Consider the following 20655-nt stretch of genomic DNA (forward strand, 5'->3'; position numbering starts at 1 on the left):
CAAACATAAAGCCGATCACGTTTCGTTGAAATCTGGAGGAAATCAAGCGCCAGAGTGATGCGAGCTAGTGAGTGAGACGCGCCAGCCAGCCAGCCAGCACGGCACGGCACGGCACAGCACACCATAAGTGGCTGTGTGGGCTTTCAAAAGGATGACGCTCCGCTCGGAGGGCTCTTGCCCCCTGGAGGATAATGGGCTGAAACGCGGTTGAGGCTGCCTGAGCACAAGGAATACGCACACGGTGCCGCAAACAGCTTTCCCGGAGACGTCGGCCATCCAGCCCTGCTCCCCGTCAGCGCGTGCACAATGAATGTTTTCTTCAACTTGAGGGGCTCCATTGTGAGACAGATGGTGGAGGACAGAGCAGCTCCAGGTATGTATTAAATGGCACATTTTTAGAAGTTCTTAAGATGGAGTCAATCTCATCATCAGGTGTCTTTGAGATGCAGTTTCCTCCCAATGAAGTCGATAGCAACGTCATAGACCAAATATTGACAATTAGAAATGACAGTGCGTTGGAGATCATCTCGTCTGTTTGTGTCCACAAAGTGTGGGGATGGATTTTCCGTCTGTTATCTTGAGAGCATTGGCCTTGACATTACGCCTTATTTATTATAAAATGACTCAATCCTCCGCTCAGGAGGTGCATGAAAGCTTCAACAAGAAATTGCAACATTTTGGCAAGAAGTGTAAATTGTTGATCAAGTGATGACAAAAAATATAAGCTTCCCTGTTTTACCCACCAAAAGTTGTGATTTTCCATTGAACAGTGAACATGCAAAACTAGGAGCTTAGTGACAAGGTGGACATTTGAGCTAATATTAGCAATTCGCAATTGCTTTAGGTTACATGAATAATAAATGCATTGATTCAACACTTGGTGGACCTTCACTTCGCAAAATGAGTAGGTTAGCGAGCCGCGTTCTGATTCAAATGACAGAGTGGATACGTTTACATGACATTATGAAATATATCAATGTCAATTTATATTTTGCACTATGCACTGATTTCAGCCTTCATTGACAACAAAATGCTTGTCGCTGAAAACATCAGAGGTTTTCCTAAGAGGCAGCTACCACACAATGTGTCGCTTATAGGTGCAAAAGGTGATCAAGAAAATGGATTATCCATACTCAAAATGACTTTTTCGGTGGACAAGACAGTAACATCGTGTTTAACTGTTTATTTCGCAGAGCAGTGCGCGGGCCATGCCAAAATCATGTCTATCCAAAGCAAGTCAAATGAAGACACATTTTACGAGCTACTATTGTGTGCAAAGACCTCAGCGTTTCATTAGTCTGCGACATTTTCGTGACGACTGAATGATTCTGATGAGAATATTTAATGCCCCCCCCTCACACAAAAACATCTCCCTGCTTGGTCGGTAGATGGCGTGACGCCCGTAGGTGCTTCCAGGTTTAGGCATGAGCGCCTTCCTCCCTCCCTCCCTCCCTCCCCGTCCTCTTCCTCATCTGGTTGGTGTCCTCCAGAGGAAAAGATGCTGATGCTGACAACAGCAGATTCTCGCCAGCCAGCCAGCCAGCGTGTGTGTTTAGCTAGTCGACATGACTTAATGCGGTAGCTTGCTAAGAGACAAACGCAGAGGTTTTCGACGCAGGGTAATGTTAGTTCGTCAAGTCGCTAACAAAGTTGTTGCTAAGGGACACGCAAGTCACTCCGCATTGGCGCGAAGCTGGCTTGGGTTTGCCGGCCGGCCGGCGGATGGATATTTAAATTGGTCGTCAGGTGTGTTGTAAATCTTTTTGGGAATAGCGCGTCAGCCAATCAGAGCTGAAGACGGACTACTTTTCTGGGCAGCTGCCACAAGCTACCTTGGAAGAAACATCGAGCGAAGCAGGCAGGCAGGCAGGCAGCTAGCTTGAGCGTGACGTGCGACGTTCACTCTGTTGGACCTTGTTGACCTCCCGAGTGTCTGTGTGTTCCGTCCGGACCACGTTTTGCGGGAGAAAATGACTCGGCTTTGTCACGGACGCGGTGGTGGGGCAGACCCGCTGTCACGGAAGCAACGCCGGAGAGCAAGTTTACGCTGATGGGACCGCGATTAGGAACGGGGACGCAGGCAGGTAGATGGATGGAGCAAAACAAGGCCACCTTCGACGCGCCAAACAAATGCAAATCTCTTTGTATTCTTCTTGGTGTGATGCAAAGTTGACGAGGAAAATATTTGGCATTTCCAGGTGGAGTCATTTAATTCGATACATTTTGTAACTCTGTGACAAGTTATATTAAAACTATGAAAGAAAGAAGTCATTGCGTTCCGAGTTCGGCTTTTCCAAACTTGGCTTAGGTTCCTAAATGGGTCCCACGGCATTTCTTGCTGTCACATTTTGACATCATTGTTGTCACAGTAATCTTGAAAAAATAACTTTTAGTTTACCGATTACTTGATTTTAAAAGAAGCTTAATTAGATTGCAAGTTACTTTACTAGTGACTTTACTTTTTTAAGTTTAAAGTATTTATGGAAAAAACAAACCTGATTATTTGCATTAAGTTGTACCAAGCAGACAAAATATCCAGGAAACCCTAGAGGAACAGAATTGAAGACCTGCTTTAATTATCATTGGCTTGGATCAGCAGCCTACACAAGTACCCAATACGTTCCAGAAGTGATACCAGGTATCGGTTACCTGGTATCACTGCTCACCCATCCCTAGCTAATAAGTTTTCATTTAGCCATTGAGCAGTTGTATTTCTTTGCATATATTTTACTTAAAGAAGCGAATCGGGCACAATAAGCCTTTATTATTGCCGCAGTGGGCTGGGCGCTGCAGTTGTGGTTAGCATCCAGTTGAGTCAGTAGCTCATCCATGATCCCAATGAGGCAAGCTCTATAGAAAATGCATGCATAGATGGATTAAATTATCTTTGTTTGAGTGTTTTAATAGTCTGCAAACCAGAGTTTGCCTCCATTTCCCCCCCCTTTGCTCCATTTGTCTTTATGACCCGAATCTGCACTCAGCAACGATTCCATTAAAGCAGTTGTGACTCACCCATTATTTCCGTTGAAAACAGAAAGGTGACTGCTCAGTTCACCGGCATGCTTGTAGGGCTTCATCTTGTAATTGTGTCCCCCCGCCCCCCTGAAGGAAGCATGCAACCTGGCCCTTTCCATTCCTGATGTCCACCCACCCCTCTTCACATTAAGTCCACTCGAAGCTGCCCACGCACGCCACGCTGTGGCCACCACTCACAACGCAAAGTTGTTACGTACCACCCAAACTACTGTTCCCACTGTCGAGCCTTTCCGAGACCAATCCAAACAGGGTTCCCAGACGCATTAATCACGAGGCTGGGCATGCGGAGCCGTTTGTAAAATAAGATCAACAAGGATGAGACAGACAAGGCATGAATTGATTGCATTACAGCGTCTGTGATTTATTCCTCAAAAGAACTCCTCTTGTGTCTCTTTCTCACTCTGGGTTCGTCATTCCGAAACGTTCCACAAGAGGCAGCCATGAGCCCTCCACGCCGATCATCGAGTTCCCATGGCGACAGGTAGGAAAACCAAATTGAATTTGTTTTTGTATTTTCAGTGTGTTCAAGAAATGGGGATGCATCTTTTTGAGCATGCTGATGGTGTCACTTTTTGGTTTTCCCAGCAGGCCCTCAACTGAGACCCTTCAGAGGAACAACAGCAGCAACTCTGGTGTCATCCTGGACATTTCTGCTCTCAAGATGGCTGAAGTGGATACCGAAGTGCCTCCCCTTCCGCCTCGCTACCGCTTCAGGGACCTCCTGCTGGGCGACCAGACCTTTCAGAACGAAGACAGGTAGCGTAAAAGCTCTTCGAAGCGTCGCTGGTTTTTAAAGCCCCTTGTGTGCGTTGCGACGTACATTTTCGATCCCCTGGCGTGGAAATAGCCCGAGCTCGAGTAGCCTCCGCTCTTGGGGGTCCCTTAAGAGTTGAATTACTGCTCTGGTTTGAGATGAGGACCAGCAGATGCTGAAGGAGGCCCGGGAGGGCAAAAAAAACCAGCATCTGATGAGCTCTCCATGGTGCTGAAATAAAGCTCCTTGGCTCAGTGCTGTGCTGCTGCAGAGCAAATGGAGCGTACGCTTTCTATTGCTTTTTCCAACTGCATTAAAACAAAAGCCACCGTGAGGTTAATTATCATGACTTTCACCAAAAAAAAAAAAAAAAAACTTTTTAAGTTAACTTATTCATCTGATGTCATTTTTTTCATTTGCTAAAGCAGCAGGCTCGCATCACTGCGCCTTTCTATAGCAAGCGGCTTGTTTGCTCATTTACCCGCTGCATCACATTGTCCACGTTATCTTTCCCACTTCAGGCGTCCGGTTGCTTGTGGATGCAGCAATATCTCAGCAATGAATCAATAACATTGTTTGAACGGCTGCGGCGCATCGCAATTAGCTCATTGATCCAACGTGTGTGCCAACGGGAAGATTATTCCCGCCGCCCCCGTTGGGGACAGTCTCGTGTGACATGACTGTAAATACGATGTTCCGCCTTGTCGCTTTGGTTAGTTGTTCTGTCTCGACACGGCTTTGTCATTTCCGGTTGCGCTCGCCGTCGGTTTTAGAGTCTCCCCCGTTGTGCGCTGTTGTCACTGAGATTTACATCAAGGGAAAAATATTTTGTCGACGCGTAAGCGCTTCGACTCGCACTCCCATGTTTTGCTCTCTGCAAGGACACGCTTGTATGCTTCGTTTTTCCCCCTCAGAGTCCCGAGATGTATTTTTTTATTCATGAAGCTGCGCCCTTTTTATTTATTTTTTTATTCACATTGCTGACATAAAAGCGAAGAAGCTCAGAAACCATCCAACATATCCAAGTCAATTTGATTCCTTTGTGTGTGTGTGTGTGTGTTTGTGCCAACATGGCAGTTATTGCATTTCCAATACAAATAACATCTGTAATTCAACGCACACTCTCCCCTTTGCACATTTCTATGAAATGTAGACGCAAATGAAGACGCCAGAGTAGCGGCGCACGATGCTGTTGATGGTGCGGTCGTGTAATTTCTGGTTTGGCCGGCGACAGAGTAGAAGCAAATGATGTGACTGAGCTTCGGGGACCGGCCATTAGTTGCTCTGCCGTATCCTCACGCTTTCGTCATCTTGATTATTTCCTACGCTCACGTCTCATCAAGTGAAAAGCTTGGAAACAAATTAGCCCCTGGAGGGACACGCAAATGCTCGCTGTCTTGATAGCCTTTGGCGTCTGCTTGCTTCTGTTTGTCATGCTGTCACATTCAACCGCTGTTGTCTGAAGTATTGAAGCCATAAAGACAATTTACTTGACAACATTTCATGGATAAGTAGGGTCCAGCTAAGAGGCACATTTATTTACAGTCGAGCTTGTTATATGTTAAGTAGAAAGTAATGTTGTGAAAATGTTCACGTCAGCTGTTTGTGAGGCACATAAAGCAGCCTGCTGGTGTAGCGGTTAGCATGGTTAGCATCGCTGAGATTTCATCCTACTCTCCTCTTTCTCTAATGTTCTGAAAACATACATACATGTTAGGTTCACTCGGATTGTATTTCACTTTTTTTTTGATAACATTAAAATGTAGAGCTTGACCTTTTTGTAGTTAGAAGCGGAGCCCAGCCAGAACTCATTTCCATTTGATTCCTCTGATAAGCCGTAAAAATCGGTGGCCATTTTGTGTCCCTTTTTTCCCAGAGTGTTGTAAATTACTGCATGTTATCATCATATTGATTTTTTTGATTTTATTTTTTGAAATATTCTCCAATTTTTCGTGTGAGGTATGTAAAAAGAAAAGTTTCTGCTCTTTTTAAAAGTAAAAGTTGACTTGTCACAGATGTCTATACAGTCATGGGCTTGATGCCCGACGCACCCACGAATCACAGTCACCTAATCAGAGGCAACGGGAGGGGGGCTTTCTCCTGATGAGTGTGGGGGCTTCATGAAATAGGAGATGAAATGTGGGGCCAGATAATGGAGGATCTTGTAAATATGTATCAAGTGGAGTTCCAGAATAAAAGTGTGGCGCTGCAAATAAGCATAATTGGGCCTTGTTACAAGTTGGTATATCCTCGTTGAATCCACTTTTGCAAAGTGCTGCAGAGATTGAGGGTGCGTTAACTTGTGTGTAGGGGGTAGGGGGGGGGGGGGGGGTTGTCCTCCCTCCCCTCCCCTTCACAGATGTTATTATCGCCAGACTCAAACTAGTGTTTGAGGACTTTAATGACTGCGACAGTGTGAGCTGGGAAGTGATTTTGGTGGTTTGTCATGTGTGTGTGTGTGTTTGTGTGTGTGCGCACCTATGTGTCATTCTGATTATACCTTAGAGAGCGTGTGGGTTTGTTTCTCAGCGTGTCAGCCAGTGGAAGTGGGGGGGGGGGGGGGGGGGGCTTGTCTCAGCCATTGTCAGAAATAGAAGCGAGCCTCTTATACATCCAGAGGCAAAAAAAAAACGAACTGCAGGTATAAAATTGGTTCCATCCATCTTTTCCTCTCCGTGTATAATCGAGCCGGGTGTTTTTCTCTGTTTAAATGAGACGGCGTACAGAAGGGAGTTGACAGAATAAGTGGTGTTAATTGGCCACTAAATCCAGAACGTCCAGAATGGCTGACCCGGCCGGCAGTGAAACATTTGCGACTGTGGCAAGCCGCCGTGTCGTTTCATATACAGTGCGATTCTTAAATTCCCTCAGATGTAAAAACATTGAAAGATATCATCTGTGGATAATCCACTAGCATTCTGGCGGCTAACAGTCAATGCTAATATTGCTACTCACGTCTTCTGTAAGACTCAAGAGCATGACCCCTGTCAAAGTTGGTTTCTTTTAAGCGTGGCTGGTAATTTAGCGGGCTGCTACTTCTTGTTGGACATCACGCAGGCGGGCCCCAGTCCAAAAAAAAAAAAAACCAAGTTGCGAGTGTCTGCTGGAAAGCTGCCATTTTTATTCCTAATCTCTGCCAAGGTAACTCCCAACTTTGGCTGCTCTTCTGTACTATTTTAAATTCCACTTTTTGAGTCTATATAAATTCTACTTCACAGGACAAGTAAATCTCCTCTGACAGGAATTTAATCAAAAATTGCAGCACTCAGACGAGATACTAGTGCTTCTCACCACTAACTTAAAAAAAAAATATATATATATATATATATATACTAGCCACCATCATGACCCCAAAAGTAGAACCAAAATTAATATTGCGCTTTTATAGAGGAAAATAAAAAGACTATATTTATGCAAAGCACTTTTCGAGTCCACTATAAAAAAGCAATATGAATATAATTTACTTAGTTACTGAGGAAACAGTTAGAGGGTTTGAATAATCTAATCAGATCTCTCATCTTCTTTGGTAGCTTTTCCCTTGACAGCGAGTGGGGATGGGGGTGCATCCTCAATTTCCTCTTCGCTCAATAAGATATCATTTTGCTTGGGTTACACATTGATAAATGATCTCAACTCCCCTAAATGGCAACAGGAACACTGTACCCCACTTTGTGCATATTTGTTTTTGGCCACACCCACAGAAAACTGTGCGGGTGAGTGTGTGAGACTAGTCGGGTGCTTTCACGTTTTCAGCACGTTACCTTCAAATATATGAAATGTGCTTGGAAACAAATCGGTGAACACAATGTGAAACCTTGACAAAGAAGAGCAATAGAAATAATGCTTCTCGTTTTTCCTTGCTTATGATACGCGTGTCCTTTGAGCATCGTCAGCGGTATTGTTTCACCTGAACAAGCGTGAGAATCTGATAAATGACCTGATAAACAACAAGGAAAAAGAAAACAGAAAATGCAGGCCAAGATTAGGCTAGATAAATAACCGGAGGCTTCTTTAGAATGGAAATGCGCATTTTCTAATCTTGCACGGATACACTTTTCCCCAAATCATCTTCTGACATGTTTGACAGACCGGTTGTTTTTCTCAGGGACACGCGCAGTTTGCACTTTGGTACCGAGTGGGTGGGCGACACTCGACTTGAGCGAGGCTGCGATGTGCTCTCGTTTTGATGATTCTTGTCGTGGCAAAGTGCGGGCGGCTGACGTTGTCATTCTCTCTTCGTACGTGTCACCGCCAAATTTTGGATTATGGACAAAAATACGAGGGATCAATCCCGTTATTAGTCGACGTGTCGCAGCTCGTATAAACCGCGTAAAACCTTCAGCACTTAGATTGCTCGAAATTATCCGGGACATTATAATGACTAAGCAGGCAGGAGTCAAACAGAGCAGACAATTAAAGATAAAGTGCAGAGAGAACGATTAGATGAATGGGAAAATAAAAATCGTTTTGAGCTTTAACGGCTTAGCCTCCTGTGTTTATTCTTCGGTGTCCGTGCCTCGTCTCGCTTGCCTAATTAGCATCGTTCAGGGGTGTCGGCCCTGTTCATTTTGATAAGCAGCTGTGACGGCGGCCATTTTGAGTGAGGCGTCGTCCTTTTTGGAACGTCGATTTAAAATCTGCACGTCATCGATGATTTATCCTTTTGGGGAGAAAAAGCAATCAGGACAGCGGCGACCTTAAGTCCATAAATCCGCTTTAGTTCGCTACACATGAATGCATTTTTGTTGAGGGAACAAAAAATAAATCTGTGGAACACTAAGCCTCTGCTCACTCGGCAAACAAATCTAATTCAAGCACATTTCAAACAACCCACCTGAGATTTTCATAATCGACTAACAAGTTAGAGTATCATTTGATGGTGTAACACGACTCTTAAATGTTATTATGTGCAGTAAATATAAAAATATGAGGCAGTCTGGAGTCCTCTAGCACTTCACACACTACTTATTCACCATGGGAAATAAACGTCAATCAATTTAGCCTTTTTGTAATGAAAAAAACAATCTTATTTCTTTGAGGCTGCTGCAGTTTCTTTGAGCTCCAGGGGGAGGCGCACCTGATGCTTTCAACTGCTACAAAACTGTTTCAGGTAGGTAATATCTTTTTTTAACAAAGAGATCCTGCAAAATGTCTGCCGGAGCTTAAGATCACGCAATTAGCTACCTTTGACTTCTAGGCAGAATCCAGCAATCACATGTACGGCAAGACCAAAAAGCGGAGCGGGTTTTTGGGGGAGACTATTCCTTCCAATGTTTTCCATTTCAGAAAAGAACATAAGGTTATAACAATATGTGGCTAGTGGGACCTTTTTACATCAGAAGACCAATTTGCGCACTGCAGGATGGAGTTGTGCGTGTGTGTGCGTGTGTGTGTGTTGCTCAAGCCGTAGCCAGTGGCACAGGCGAGACTTGTGCTGCTCGCCTCCAGCGGCGCCAGCTTGCTGCCTTAATATGTTTTGACATAAGAGGCATCATTGCAGCTCTCAGTGGCCATCTGCCGCTTGGCGCGTGTCGCTTGAGTTTCCTGTCATATGGAGCTTTGTGGGGAAGGAACGGCGTGTTTTGTTGTGATTGGACTCATAACAGCTTTAACAACTAAATAACTGTTTTGTCCTCTTGGTCGGGAACAAAGTAGCGACAGGCGACCGACGATACCGGCTGTATCTTAATGTATCGAGTACTCGCAGTGTTTGCCGTTACCAGCCACCGATACTTTAGACAAAGTAAAACCTCTTATTTTTTTTTTACTCTAACTCCTGAAGTATTTTGTATCGAATGTGTGGGGTCTGAAAATACATCTAAATATGTCTTTGGGAGTGAATGAGATTTAAGAGCCAATTTTGAATTGAGCAAATGCCTTGTTCATTACCTTTCATCTCCATAAATTTCCGATTTTTTACGGAACGATTCCAACTTTGGCAATATATTTAGATAGAGATATATTATTTTATAATACGTGTTTCCATTTCTTAAATGCCTATGCCCGTAATGAGTCAGCACTCAATGTGGCAAGTTGCAATGTGATGATCATTGGCACAAAGATGTCACGTCCTTCCAGTCATCCATCGGCTTGTCACTTTGTCCTGTGTTAACTCCTCCAATCTCACGTTTTGTGCCAAACACCACTGAGAGTGCTTGAGAAAGTTGTTTTCGATGGTTTCCACGTACACAGAATGGAACATTGCAGTCTTTTGTATTTTTGGTGGTGCTTTAATTCCAAAGCGTTTCCTTTGATTGGTGCAAAAAATGAATCTCTGCTGCCACCTGGTTCATTAGCTGCAGAATGCATTAACCCTGCAGCGTCTGCTGCTTTCAATCCGCACTTCCCCGTCATGCCACTGAATGTCTCTCGGCGCCAATCAATGCGTCTTGTCTTCCGTGCTTGCATCCAACAAAACTCCGCCTGCTTCTTCTTTTCATCAGCAGTTTCTTTGTAGTGTTTAATGACTATCGATTCTATGTCGGGATTTTGCTGACCAAATCTCGTTTTAGGTTTTATGCGGGTTATTTTGGGAGGTCAGTCAGGATTCAGGTTTGACAAACCGCAACCTGTTGGACTGCTCTCTTATCCAAATAGGGAATGATTATGTCCTGTAATATGAGTTTGGTAGATTTCAAGTGAGTTTTAGAGGGAAAAGGATTGAAAGAATTGTTTTTTCTATGCCTACTTTAAATGTGTTTTATGGAAGAACAAAACGCGTTTGGCTTGAGTGTAGCCCACCTTCGCTTCATCTTTCTGCCATGCAGAAGCGACCACCTGCTTATTTGACTGCGCTTTGCGTTCGGCTGTCACAACAAAAAAAGTCTTCGATGAATTTACATTCAAGTGGACTGATGATAACCTTTACATAAACCAAAACGGTTCCAACTCAAGTTATGTAAGACGAAGAGTCGACTCGTTGGTCGAGGCAGCTTTGACGTTACGTCGTGACGACGCGCGCAGGGAGACTGCGCTGCGCTGCGCTCCGTCAGGGATGGAGAAGCGAGCAGGAGGCGAGCCTTGGCTCCTCACAGGATCTCTCCGAAGAACACCCGCCGATGCGACAGGAAGGAATGTTCTCGCCCTCCTCCGCTCCGTGTTGCTTGAGTGAGACGAAGATGCGTTGAGCGAGCTCGTGTGCCTGCCTACGAGGGGGGGGGGGGGCGTTTCGTCAGAGAAGCATGGCGGGCGCCAAGCTGACACCCTCGCCCTCGGAGATCGACCCAGACGTGAAGACCGAGGTGCGGAAAACCCCCGAGCCCACCTGGGCGCACTCGTCCAACCCCCTGAGGAGCATGGACTCGTTTGGGAGCGATGTCGGCCAAAGGTAGAGAGAATCGAGCTGCTGCAGCGGAGATCCGAAACGCGACGATGCACGTACAGACATAGATTGGTCTTTTCACGTAAATATCGCGCGTCCGAACTTGAAGTGCTGATCGAAATGAAATCGCCGTTTAATGTTGAATTCTTCCTGCTTAGGTCAAAATGTCCTGACAGCCTCTGCCGGTGTGAGGCAATTGCATGACAGATTGCAAAGGCACCTGCTGTCATTTTTTTTTTTTTTTAACTTAACACTTCAGTGATTACATAATTCCGTAGATGCTGCATTCCCTTTAGAATTGAATGAGTCTCAAGGGAAAGTTTTTTTTTTTTTTTTTGACCTAACGCTATCTTATTATCAAATGCAAACCATGGGTTGACATAGCAACCAATGCTGTTGTATGATTGAGGGCACTGATGCCCTACTATTTGATTGACAGCTGTCACAAACAGCAATTATCTTTGCACTTGAAGCCTGCGGGCTATTTAAAGCAGCACAAAACACAAATGTGCTTTTTTTGGTGCTTTGGCTGTGTTTCAGAGAGCACTGCACAGCTCTGCTGCTGCTGCTGCTGCTGCTGCAGTGGGGACTCGGGAGGTTTTCCAGAATCGCTCAACGTTTACTCTTTAGCTGTGTTGATTGCATGTTGTTGTTAATGCTGAGCTGACCATGAAATAATATATAAAATACCATAAAATATATGAGTCAGTCGCTAACCATTTTCAATGACGCTTGTCCTCATTGGGGTCACGGATTTGCTGGAAGCGATCCCGGCAGGTGCAACCTGGACTGGTTGCCAGCCATTTGCCGTAGTCCTGGTTCATTTCCACCCAAAATGAGCAACATTGACAATGCATGACGTTGTGTTATATTGCCCCCTGGTGGCTAAAACGGGCATAACAGTAGGAGCAGCGCAATGAATTTGATTGCAGCATTAATACAAAACAATACAATCATATTTGGGTCTTTTCTCTTATTGAGACATTTTTGGGGGGAGGGTGCAGACTGTAATGCACTAATGACGTTCTCATTTAGTTCAAAGAGATGAGCGACTGGTGATAATCTCTTGGCAAGACTGTAATATCAATCTAATGCAGAGGGTGTTAAGTGCACTGTACATTTAATATAATGAGGTGATTACATATTAATGTGGCTCTCAGGCAAAGCGTCCCTCTGAGGGGAGACTGTATCGACAAAAACGAGTTTGACACCTGAGGTGTCACTCACTTAGCTGCTTATTTATATATATATATATATATAAAATGTTTTTTTAAATTTTATTTAGTTAGTTCTGACGAGCATTTTTAGAGGTGCCTATCTTTAGCGGAGCTGATAAGCCCCCATACCGTCATTTTCATTGAAGGAGTTACCTTAGCCTCAGCTTTCAGTCTTTCAATTTGAAAGCCCAGCCACATAATGTTGACAGAATTCAAGGCTGTTTTGTTGGTGAAATACAGCCCCCATAGAATTTGCCTTTGCAAAAATAATGGCAAGGAGATCAATAGAGTGATCCAATGCAGCAGCAGCAGAATGTATCTATACATAAATTATATAAATTATCCACTCTGTTGTTGTTTCTGTGTGTTAAAAAAAAAAAAAAACCTAAGCAGTATTCTTTGCTCGGTAATGTCGATGCGTAATGAGCCTTGGAGGATTTTCAACAGCTCAACAGAAAGAGGGATTTTACCTTGCTGTGAAGAGTCTATTTGAGATCGAAAAGGTTTGAATGGTCAAGTCTGTTTATTCCGAGCCAGCAGAAGCAATCGGATAAAGAGCAGCGCTGTTGAGTGACAGAAAGGCGGAACCGCATCCCGCTTGACGGCCGATCTTTCCGCGGAGCATCTGTGGCTGCCAGTTTCAACCACTTTTGCAATTTATCAACTTGTATTATTCGTTCCGTTTTTCCCCCTGGCAATTGTATTTTATCACGCTGTCCCCTTTTGATGGATCGCTTCGGTCATTTCACACTTTTGTGGAAAATGTAAACGTACAATCAAAAATATGTAATTCAATTCGAGATGATCTCAAGTCCCTAAATCAGGGTTGTCCGAGTGCGGTCCTCGAGGACCACTCTCCTGATGTTTTAGATCGTAGGTGTCAAACTCAAGGCCCGGGGGCCAGATATGGCCCGCCATATCGTTTTATGTGGCCCGCCATGAAAATGTTTGCATCGACTTGGTGTCATTACAAATTGTCTTCACTTTGAAAAAAAAAAATAGAGATGTTGCTTGCAATTTTCATTCCCATTCGTCTTTTTTAAAATATGTGAAGTCTTTACTACTGTCTGATTTCTTTCTGAACTAGTTTTGTAGCCTATACTGTATATAGAAGACGTTGACAATCATAAACTATGGCTACGACGCGACCCGTGACAAAAATGAGTTTTAGATGTTTCCAGCATACCTGATTCAAATCATCAAACAATCCTGATCATTTGAATTTGAGGTGTGTTGGAGGAGAGAAACATCTAAGACACGCAGGATAGCAGCCCTCGAGGACGGCATTTGGACACCCCCGCCCAATATTTTCATGTCCACAATGATCACTTGTGCCCCCGCGTTCATCACATAACAATTAGATTTTCATTTGATCTCATTCCCCGGTTATTAATGAGCTGTTTTTCCAAGTAGTCCATCTTTGTCGTTATCTTTAATGAAGTCAGCGCAAGCGAATCCCCCTGATTAGCATGCCTTCAAATGATCGAATAAAAAAATAATGAGTACATTTACCTACAAATACATGTGAGCTTTATGAATCTCAAATGAATGTCGTGCTCACACCAGCGTGGCGACACAAACCCTCCCTCGCGCTCATAGATCGATATTTCACACGGATTCATTCGGGAGGCAGAATAAGCAATTATTTCGCCAATTCTATTCCGTTTTACCTCTGACTCAACCCGCAGAGCCTCGCAGAGTGGAAGAGGGAAATTGAATTAGAAATGTTATTGAATCTTAAAAAGATGCTGAGGCTGAACGGATGTTGAATTGGGTGGGCAGCCTAATGTGGCCTCAACAAAATTAGCGTGTATGACAAGCAGAATCGCATGGTAGCGTGCAAAATATCCCGGAAGGAACAGAATGATACAATGACCGAGTCCCTATGCATTCCACTGCCAGCTCGGAAATTCTTGGCCTTGCCTCGCAAATGAAACTACAAATCCCATTTGCCCTTGAAATTGCTGCAGAGATAGTGGCGGCGTGCGAGGCCCTCCCTCTTCAGATGCGTTCATCCCTCGCAGGGAAGCATGCTTCCAAAGTGCCGCCTTCCACTTGTTGTCTTGCTAACTCAGCTCAGCCTCAGGATTTTACATCTGCCGCACAGAGGTGAGCCGAACGTGGCGCGCTTGGCCCGACGGGGATTGCATGAATGTGGATTGAATATGTTTTGATGCTAGCAAAGCTGCAAAGAGATGCGTTTACAACCAGATGAGCGTCAGTGAGCGTCTCTTCTCGTTTCTATGTACCATGTCGACCGCTTTGTCAGTCACACATTTATTTATTTTTTCTTCCTGTTTGTTTTGTTTCTAAATCAACTGAATGATCTTATGAGCGTCCAGATTGTCAACAGCAAATGACTGAAGTGACTGAAGAGAGGCCACTAAAAGCAAGTGCTGGTTACCAACAGCCACAATTGGGCATTTTATCGCGCCATTAGGATTGAATCAGTGACTCAGCCATGTTGTCCATAAGGCAAGATGTTTGAGATTAATGGGATGCGCGCATCATTTCTGGCGACCTAGCTGCTTCCTCCTAGCCGGCTTTAATGGAGCGAGACTCCATTAGCCCATTTAGAAAGGCGAAAATGCGTTGACGCCTTGTCAGAAACTTTGAAGCTATAACTCTCAGCCATAATGGCCTGGAGCTAAATCGATCTGATTTCATTCCTGATTCGCCGGGACGTGGGACAGTTTGTGTTCACCGGTCTCCCATGGTTTGCATTGGCTTTTATTTGTTTTCCTTCTCACAGCGTCCGCTTTTTAAGCCATCTCTCTCTGTCCTGTCTATTATGTTCATGTGTGCTGCATCCTGCAGGTATCAGGAGGAGTACAGTATGGACTCAACCAATGCCCAGTAAGTCTCTGGCAGCATCACGGCTTGCATGGCATGGGTCACGTCACGTCACGTCACGTCACGCACTGGAGGCAGCAGACATCAGTCACACTGTTTACCATCTTTGGGTGGTTTTTATGATTCTTGCCTGACTGAGCGATGATATTGCTGCACAATGCTGATTTATGGCTACCTTTTCAACACTTGTTGTGGTGACCAAACTTCCAAGAAAATTGAAATCTTAATATATTTATTTAAATATGGTTTTATTTTGTGTACATATTTTTTTAATATTTATTTTTTTCATCAATATTTTTTTATTTATTCTAATTTGATAACTCCACACTAAATGATGAAAAGGTGGCACGTGTAGTGGGGAAAAAAAAAAATAGCCTGTCAGTGGATATGATTGACAATTGATCCATTTCTAAGAGAGGCAGTTGTGTGCACTTTGCATGCTTCCAATAAAGCAGCATTTGGCAATTTCCACCGGCGACTTGCCTATTTACGATCACGTACTACTGGTAGCGAATGGATTGAGTTCTCTGGGGGGCATCCTAAGTGGTGAGCTCTAAGCATGTTGACATGCACTTTTTGCCTCCAGGCGCCGCCTCTGTCAAGCGGCTGAGTGATGTTACATACTATATCGCCACCTCCTTTTCAGTCTGTGAGAGAAGTCGCACAAACAATTTGATAGAGTCTGGTAAATATTTAAAACATTTGGATTTGAACCTTTTATTCCAATTGGCTTCTCAAAATCTTCACATTGCTCAACACGCTTTCTTGCTGCGTCTGCACATTCGCGTCCAAATAGCGTGATGGATCTTGAGAGACTTTTGACAGCGGCATTATTTCATCTCATTTGAAATGCTAAGTCATCTGGAAACTACTGCAAAGAGTTTTGAATGAAAAGATTTTGGCCGCTGCCTTGTAGCGATGACTCGGAGAACCAAAAGTGACCTGCACTTTGATCTCTTTGGGCCGCTGGCCAATATTTCAGTGATTATACCAAACTTATTTACTTCCTAAGTGTTTTGGACTTGAGCCAGTTCGACAATATCATCTCCTTCAGGACAGCGAGGCGTATTTTTTTGCGTGGCTGCAGCTTTTAGATCACGTCTAAGCTTTGGTACCTGCCTGTATTCCAACGGAGAATAAATACAACAAAATGTAAACAAAAGTGAATTCAAGCGATGACGGAGAACGGAAGACTGATGCTGTGCAGCTTCCACGGCAACCTAAGTTTATTAAATGTCACCGCGTCACGGCAAGATTGGTGACGGCGTGAACATGAGGAGCGAGCGGTGCCACCTTAATTGGAATTCATGCACTGCTGGCTTTGCATCAGTTATTGTTGTGTACACAGTGGCACTTGTGCAAACTAAACATGGAGTAAATAGAGACATTTTGTTTTCAGCTGTAACAATTTGTTCCACTAGCTTTATGGGAATTAAAGTACACACAAGCACCGTTGGCCGATCTGGAAATGTCTTCAGGGTGAGATATTTACTTTTACCAGGTAACTTATATTGTAAATACAGTTTGGCAGAAGAATTACAGTTAAAAAAAAACATAAAGGCAAATTAAAGCGCTGATTAAATGTAAATTTTCCACAATTTATCAAGGTCATTCAAGGGGAAAAAAAAGTAGTCTTGGGCCAAATGTTTAGCATACCGAGAGAACCATTGCTATTGCTACTTGAAGAAAATCCGTCCCACTCATTGTCCTTCACATTGTCATTGAGTCTGAGGCTCAGCTTCTTCTGTCAGACAAATATTTCTTTCCCCTTTGAAAGCTAACACTATTTTTTGATTTTGGTTTTCCACCATGCAAGGCTGCGTGCTACTACTCTCATCTCACCCTCCCACACGGAGACGCAGACAAACACACGGCAAGCCAGTTCAAACAAAGCGTGACATCGCACCAATTCTATTCTCAGACTGCAGTTTATTTTGGAGTCCCATTTCAAGTCGAAGTGCGCAAACGACAGCGGGAACCACCTGGTGGTTTATTGATCTCATTTGCCACCAATTGGCACTTGATTCACATGGCTTGGCCACAATGCAGCGTTTCAGGGATGTTGTTTGCTTATGAAAGCGTTTCCTGCCCTGGAATCTGTCTCCATGGCGACAGAGGCCATGGCATGCGACCAGGGGAAATTAGCGTTTCTTATTTTCTTCCGCCCACTATCATGTGGGCCTACTGCTCTCTCATCTCCTCGCCGACTCTTTTGTGCCCCGTCATTCATCTTGTCAGCTCGGTGCTCCTTTCATAACTCCCTCTGCGTTCATTAGCGACAATCATTCTTGCTGCGGTACAGAAGCCGCGTTTATCGGAGCTCCCCTACACATCATCACCATCATCATCGCAGTTGAAGTGCTCGTCGGCTCCACCGGGGCTGTTGAAACGCGCCGCATCGGCTTCCCTTTGGATTTCTGATTGAAAACACAAGGTGTTACGTTCAGATGAAGTTTTGTGCTGAAAAGTGAATGATTGGCTCGTTTTGGGATTGTATACGTTTGTGGGAAACCACACCGGCGCAAACAAAATCAAAAGCCATTGGAAGACCATTTAACGTTTCATCCAAGTCACGACGCTTCTCCCAACAGGGTGCAGGTGGAGTTCTACGTCAACGAAAACACCTTCAAGGAGAGACTGAAGCTTTTCTTCATCAAAAACCAAAGGTCAAGTAAGTAGAGTCATACGGTCGCGATACAAATGTGCTCAGTGCAGAAAAAAGGCACTCCATGACGAAGCATCCAATCTTGCTCAATCTCACATGGGCTTTTGATCATTGCATTACGCCTCATATTAAATCCATCGTTGAGACAAAGGGCATGGCGTTGTCCTCATGAGGAAACGCAATAAAGATCGCCGGGGGAAACATTGATGTGAACCTCTCAGGATCTGCTACAAAAGGCAGCAGAATTGAATGGAAATGTCACCCTTTGCTGCGGGGGCCACCTTGCTCCTAATCGATGCTCAGCTGCTACCAAATCATTGACGCGGGGAACGCAGCTGCTACCGCCATCCGGTCGCCAGGACACACTGCAGCCGAGGTTCCGATTAATCGTCATCAATCTCCGGAATTGTGGGATTCCAAAGCCGGGGGGGGAAATGAGTGGCGACCCGCCGAGAAAATAACAATGCTGAGCCAGAAAAGCCGTAAATTGAGCTGACGCACGCTTAAACCGGACAAACGCTGAGCACAGTCAAAGTTGTTTTTTTTTTTGCCGTTATGCAGGCTTGAGGATCCGCCTGTTCAACTTCTCCCTGAAGATCCTCACCTGCGTGCTCTACATCGTGAGAGTCAGCCTGGACGATCTCAAGGAGACCAACGGAAACCCGTGGTGAGTGTCACCAAAATGGATTTGACCGGATTTAAGGGGCTCTTGGAATAAGAAGCAGTTTAAAAAGGCAATTCATTGATAATTACATTGATGAGTCATGCATTTATTTCTCTCTCTTTTTTTTTTTTTGTCACAACTCAATGATTCGGGACTCCAGCTGGCCCAATTCAACATCGGAGTCACCAGAAATCAACTGGTTCGTTCTCCTGTGAAATGCAACCATGCAGTGTGGTACCTTGACTTTTGAGTTGAATTCATAAATCAACTTTGAAATTGATCCAAATATTCTATGCCAGCGCCCCCTCAAAAAACATCATTTTTATACAACTAAGAAGTAACACAGAGTAAACAAAACATTAAGAAATCAATATTTTGAGCGTCACACAGTGGGCATTGTGTATTATGTGTGCGTGTCTTGGCCACTAGGAGGCAGTATATTGCATCTACGTATTTACTTTCATTGAACTCAATTTATCTTCACGTTTTCTGCCACACATTCCTCACTTTTAGCAGCTTTTGTTTTTCAGAGACAACTGAGAAAAGATTTTAATTCATTTGAATGATTTAAAATTATTTTAAGGCCTTGGCTGGCCTTTATTGAGTCCTTATGCCTCATTATAGTCAATTTTCATAAAAGTTGCCTTATACGCAAACGTCACTCAGATTATTCACTCATTTTGAGCTTCAATTTAATGCATGTCATTTGCTTCATCTTTTCAGCACTTACTTTCAACTCTAGTCAAGGTACATCAGTATTTTCCAATGACAATATTGTCACTAATGGACTTGTGCTTTTTAAAAGGAAGTTGATTTTCTGGGTTACCAGACCGGATCCATTGTGGGCTATCCAAGTGAGCATGTTTATTTTTCATCTGATTTATAATGGGCAGCACGGTGGGGGTTGAAATCTCAGCAGTGCTTGTTAGAGTCTAGTGTTCAAGACTCCAGCTCACCTGCAACCCTAATGAAGACAAGAACTTAAGTAGATGGATGGATTTATTTCATCATGATTCATTTGGACCCTCTCTTGTATTTGTGTTAAGTATCAAACACACATTCAATCCTTAAGAGCTCAAACGGATTCGCAGTGGCCTTCCCCACCAAACACCTCACCAATAAATCAAGTTCAGTTGCTCAACCTTGGTGAAACGAAAGGAGAAAAGTAGTTGCTCACCTCAACAAACTTTTCAAATTCCAGAGTTTCATGAATGTTTTTTTCTGCTCCACCTTAGGTGACCGTGGCTTTAATCAGTTTTTTGGAGACCATGCTGATCACATATCTCAGCTACAAGGTAAAGAAGTTTCTTGACGCCTGTCTTCAAATTTGTGGCGAGTTTGAGAAAAATTCTTGCTTATCTGCTAAACTGCTGCTTGTTCAGAAGTTTGCTCATCATCAATTTGCTCTCCAGGGCAACATTTGGGAGCAGATATTCCAGATATCCTTCATATTGGAGATGATCAATACAGTGCCATTTATTATCACCGTAAGTAATAAACAAGGAAGGGCATTTCTTTTGAGTCCAAATTGTTGTGTCCAAAAACACCCCAGCATTGACTGACTGACTGACTGACTGACTGACTGACTGACTGACTGACTGACTGACTGACTGACTGACTGACTGACTGACTGACTGACTGACCTTCCTGCTGATCACTGCTCTGGACTCACTGTGCTTTTTCTAGATCTTCTGGGATCCTTTACGAAACATATTTGTTCCGGTTTTTCTAAACTGCTGGCTTGCCAAAGGGGCGCTGGAAAACATGATTGTAAGTATCTCAGGGGATCCGCAAAACAAAACAAAACAAAACAAAACACTTTTTTTTAACAACCCCCTGTAATATTTTCAAAGAATGCTGTTGAAGATTCAGAATATGTTCTCGATGGAGATGCTAATTTAGAAAAAAAATTCCAAAGAAGCCCAGAGTCAATTATCTGGGTAGTCCAAGCACATATTGGGGTGGGGGGGGGCAGTGCCCCCACCGCGCCCCCTCTAGCTCTGCCAATGGCTTCCTGCCAAAGTTGTAATCAGCCAGCTGGTGTAATCTGCTACCAAGCAGACCGGCAGAGCAAGGCCGGGCCGGGCCGGGCCGGACAGGTGGTGACATGCGAAGCATACTAACGCGGAACAAGTGTTAACAAAA

General features: G+C 44.1%; 1 protein-coding gene across 9 annotated transcripts in view; it reads left to right on the top strand.

Moving 5' to 3' along the window:
• The first annotated feature begins 105 nt into the window (after nt 1–105).
• Nucleotides 106–20655, top strand: part of LOC119127041 (potassium channel subfamily T member 1-like) — a 33358-nt gene continuing 12808 nt past the window's right edge. For 2 of the 9 annotated variants that reach the window (XM_037258713.1, XM_037258716.1), the window contains exons 1-10: nt 106–373; nt 3469–3517; nt 3622–3792; nt 17773–17852; nt 18408–18513; nt 18644–18709; nt 19316–19364; nt 19746–19805; nt 19923–19997; nt 20197–20280. In XM_037258713.1, coding sequence (XP_037114608.1) covers nt 307–373; nt 3469–3517; nt 3622–3792; nt 17773–17852; nt 18408–18513; nt 18644–18709; nt 19316–19364; nt 19746–19805; nt 19923–19997; nt 20197–20280 — 807 coding nt within the window. In that variant the 5' untranslated portion in view covers nt 106–306. Of the gene's footprint in view, nt 374–1717; nt 2085–3468; nt 3518–3621; nt 3793–10727; nt 11118–15145; nt 15185–17772; nt 17853–18407; nt 18514–18643; nt 18710–19315; nt 19365–19745; nt 19806–19922; nt 19998–20196; nt 20281–20655 lie in introns of those variants that run through there. The other 7 variants (XM_037258715.1, XM_037258718.1, XM_037258721.1 and 4 more) reach the window with 5 other exon arrangements.

Source organism: Syngnathus acus, chromosome 9 (genome assembly GCF_901709675.1).
Source record: "Syngnathus acus chromosome 9, fSynAcu1.2, whole genome shotgun sequence".
Classification (NCBI taxonomy): domain Eukaryota; kingdom Metazoa; phylum Chordata; class Actinopteri; order Syngnathiformes; family Syngnathidae; genus Syngnathus; species Syngnathus acus.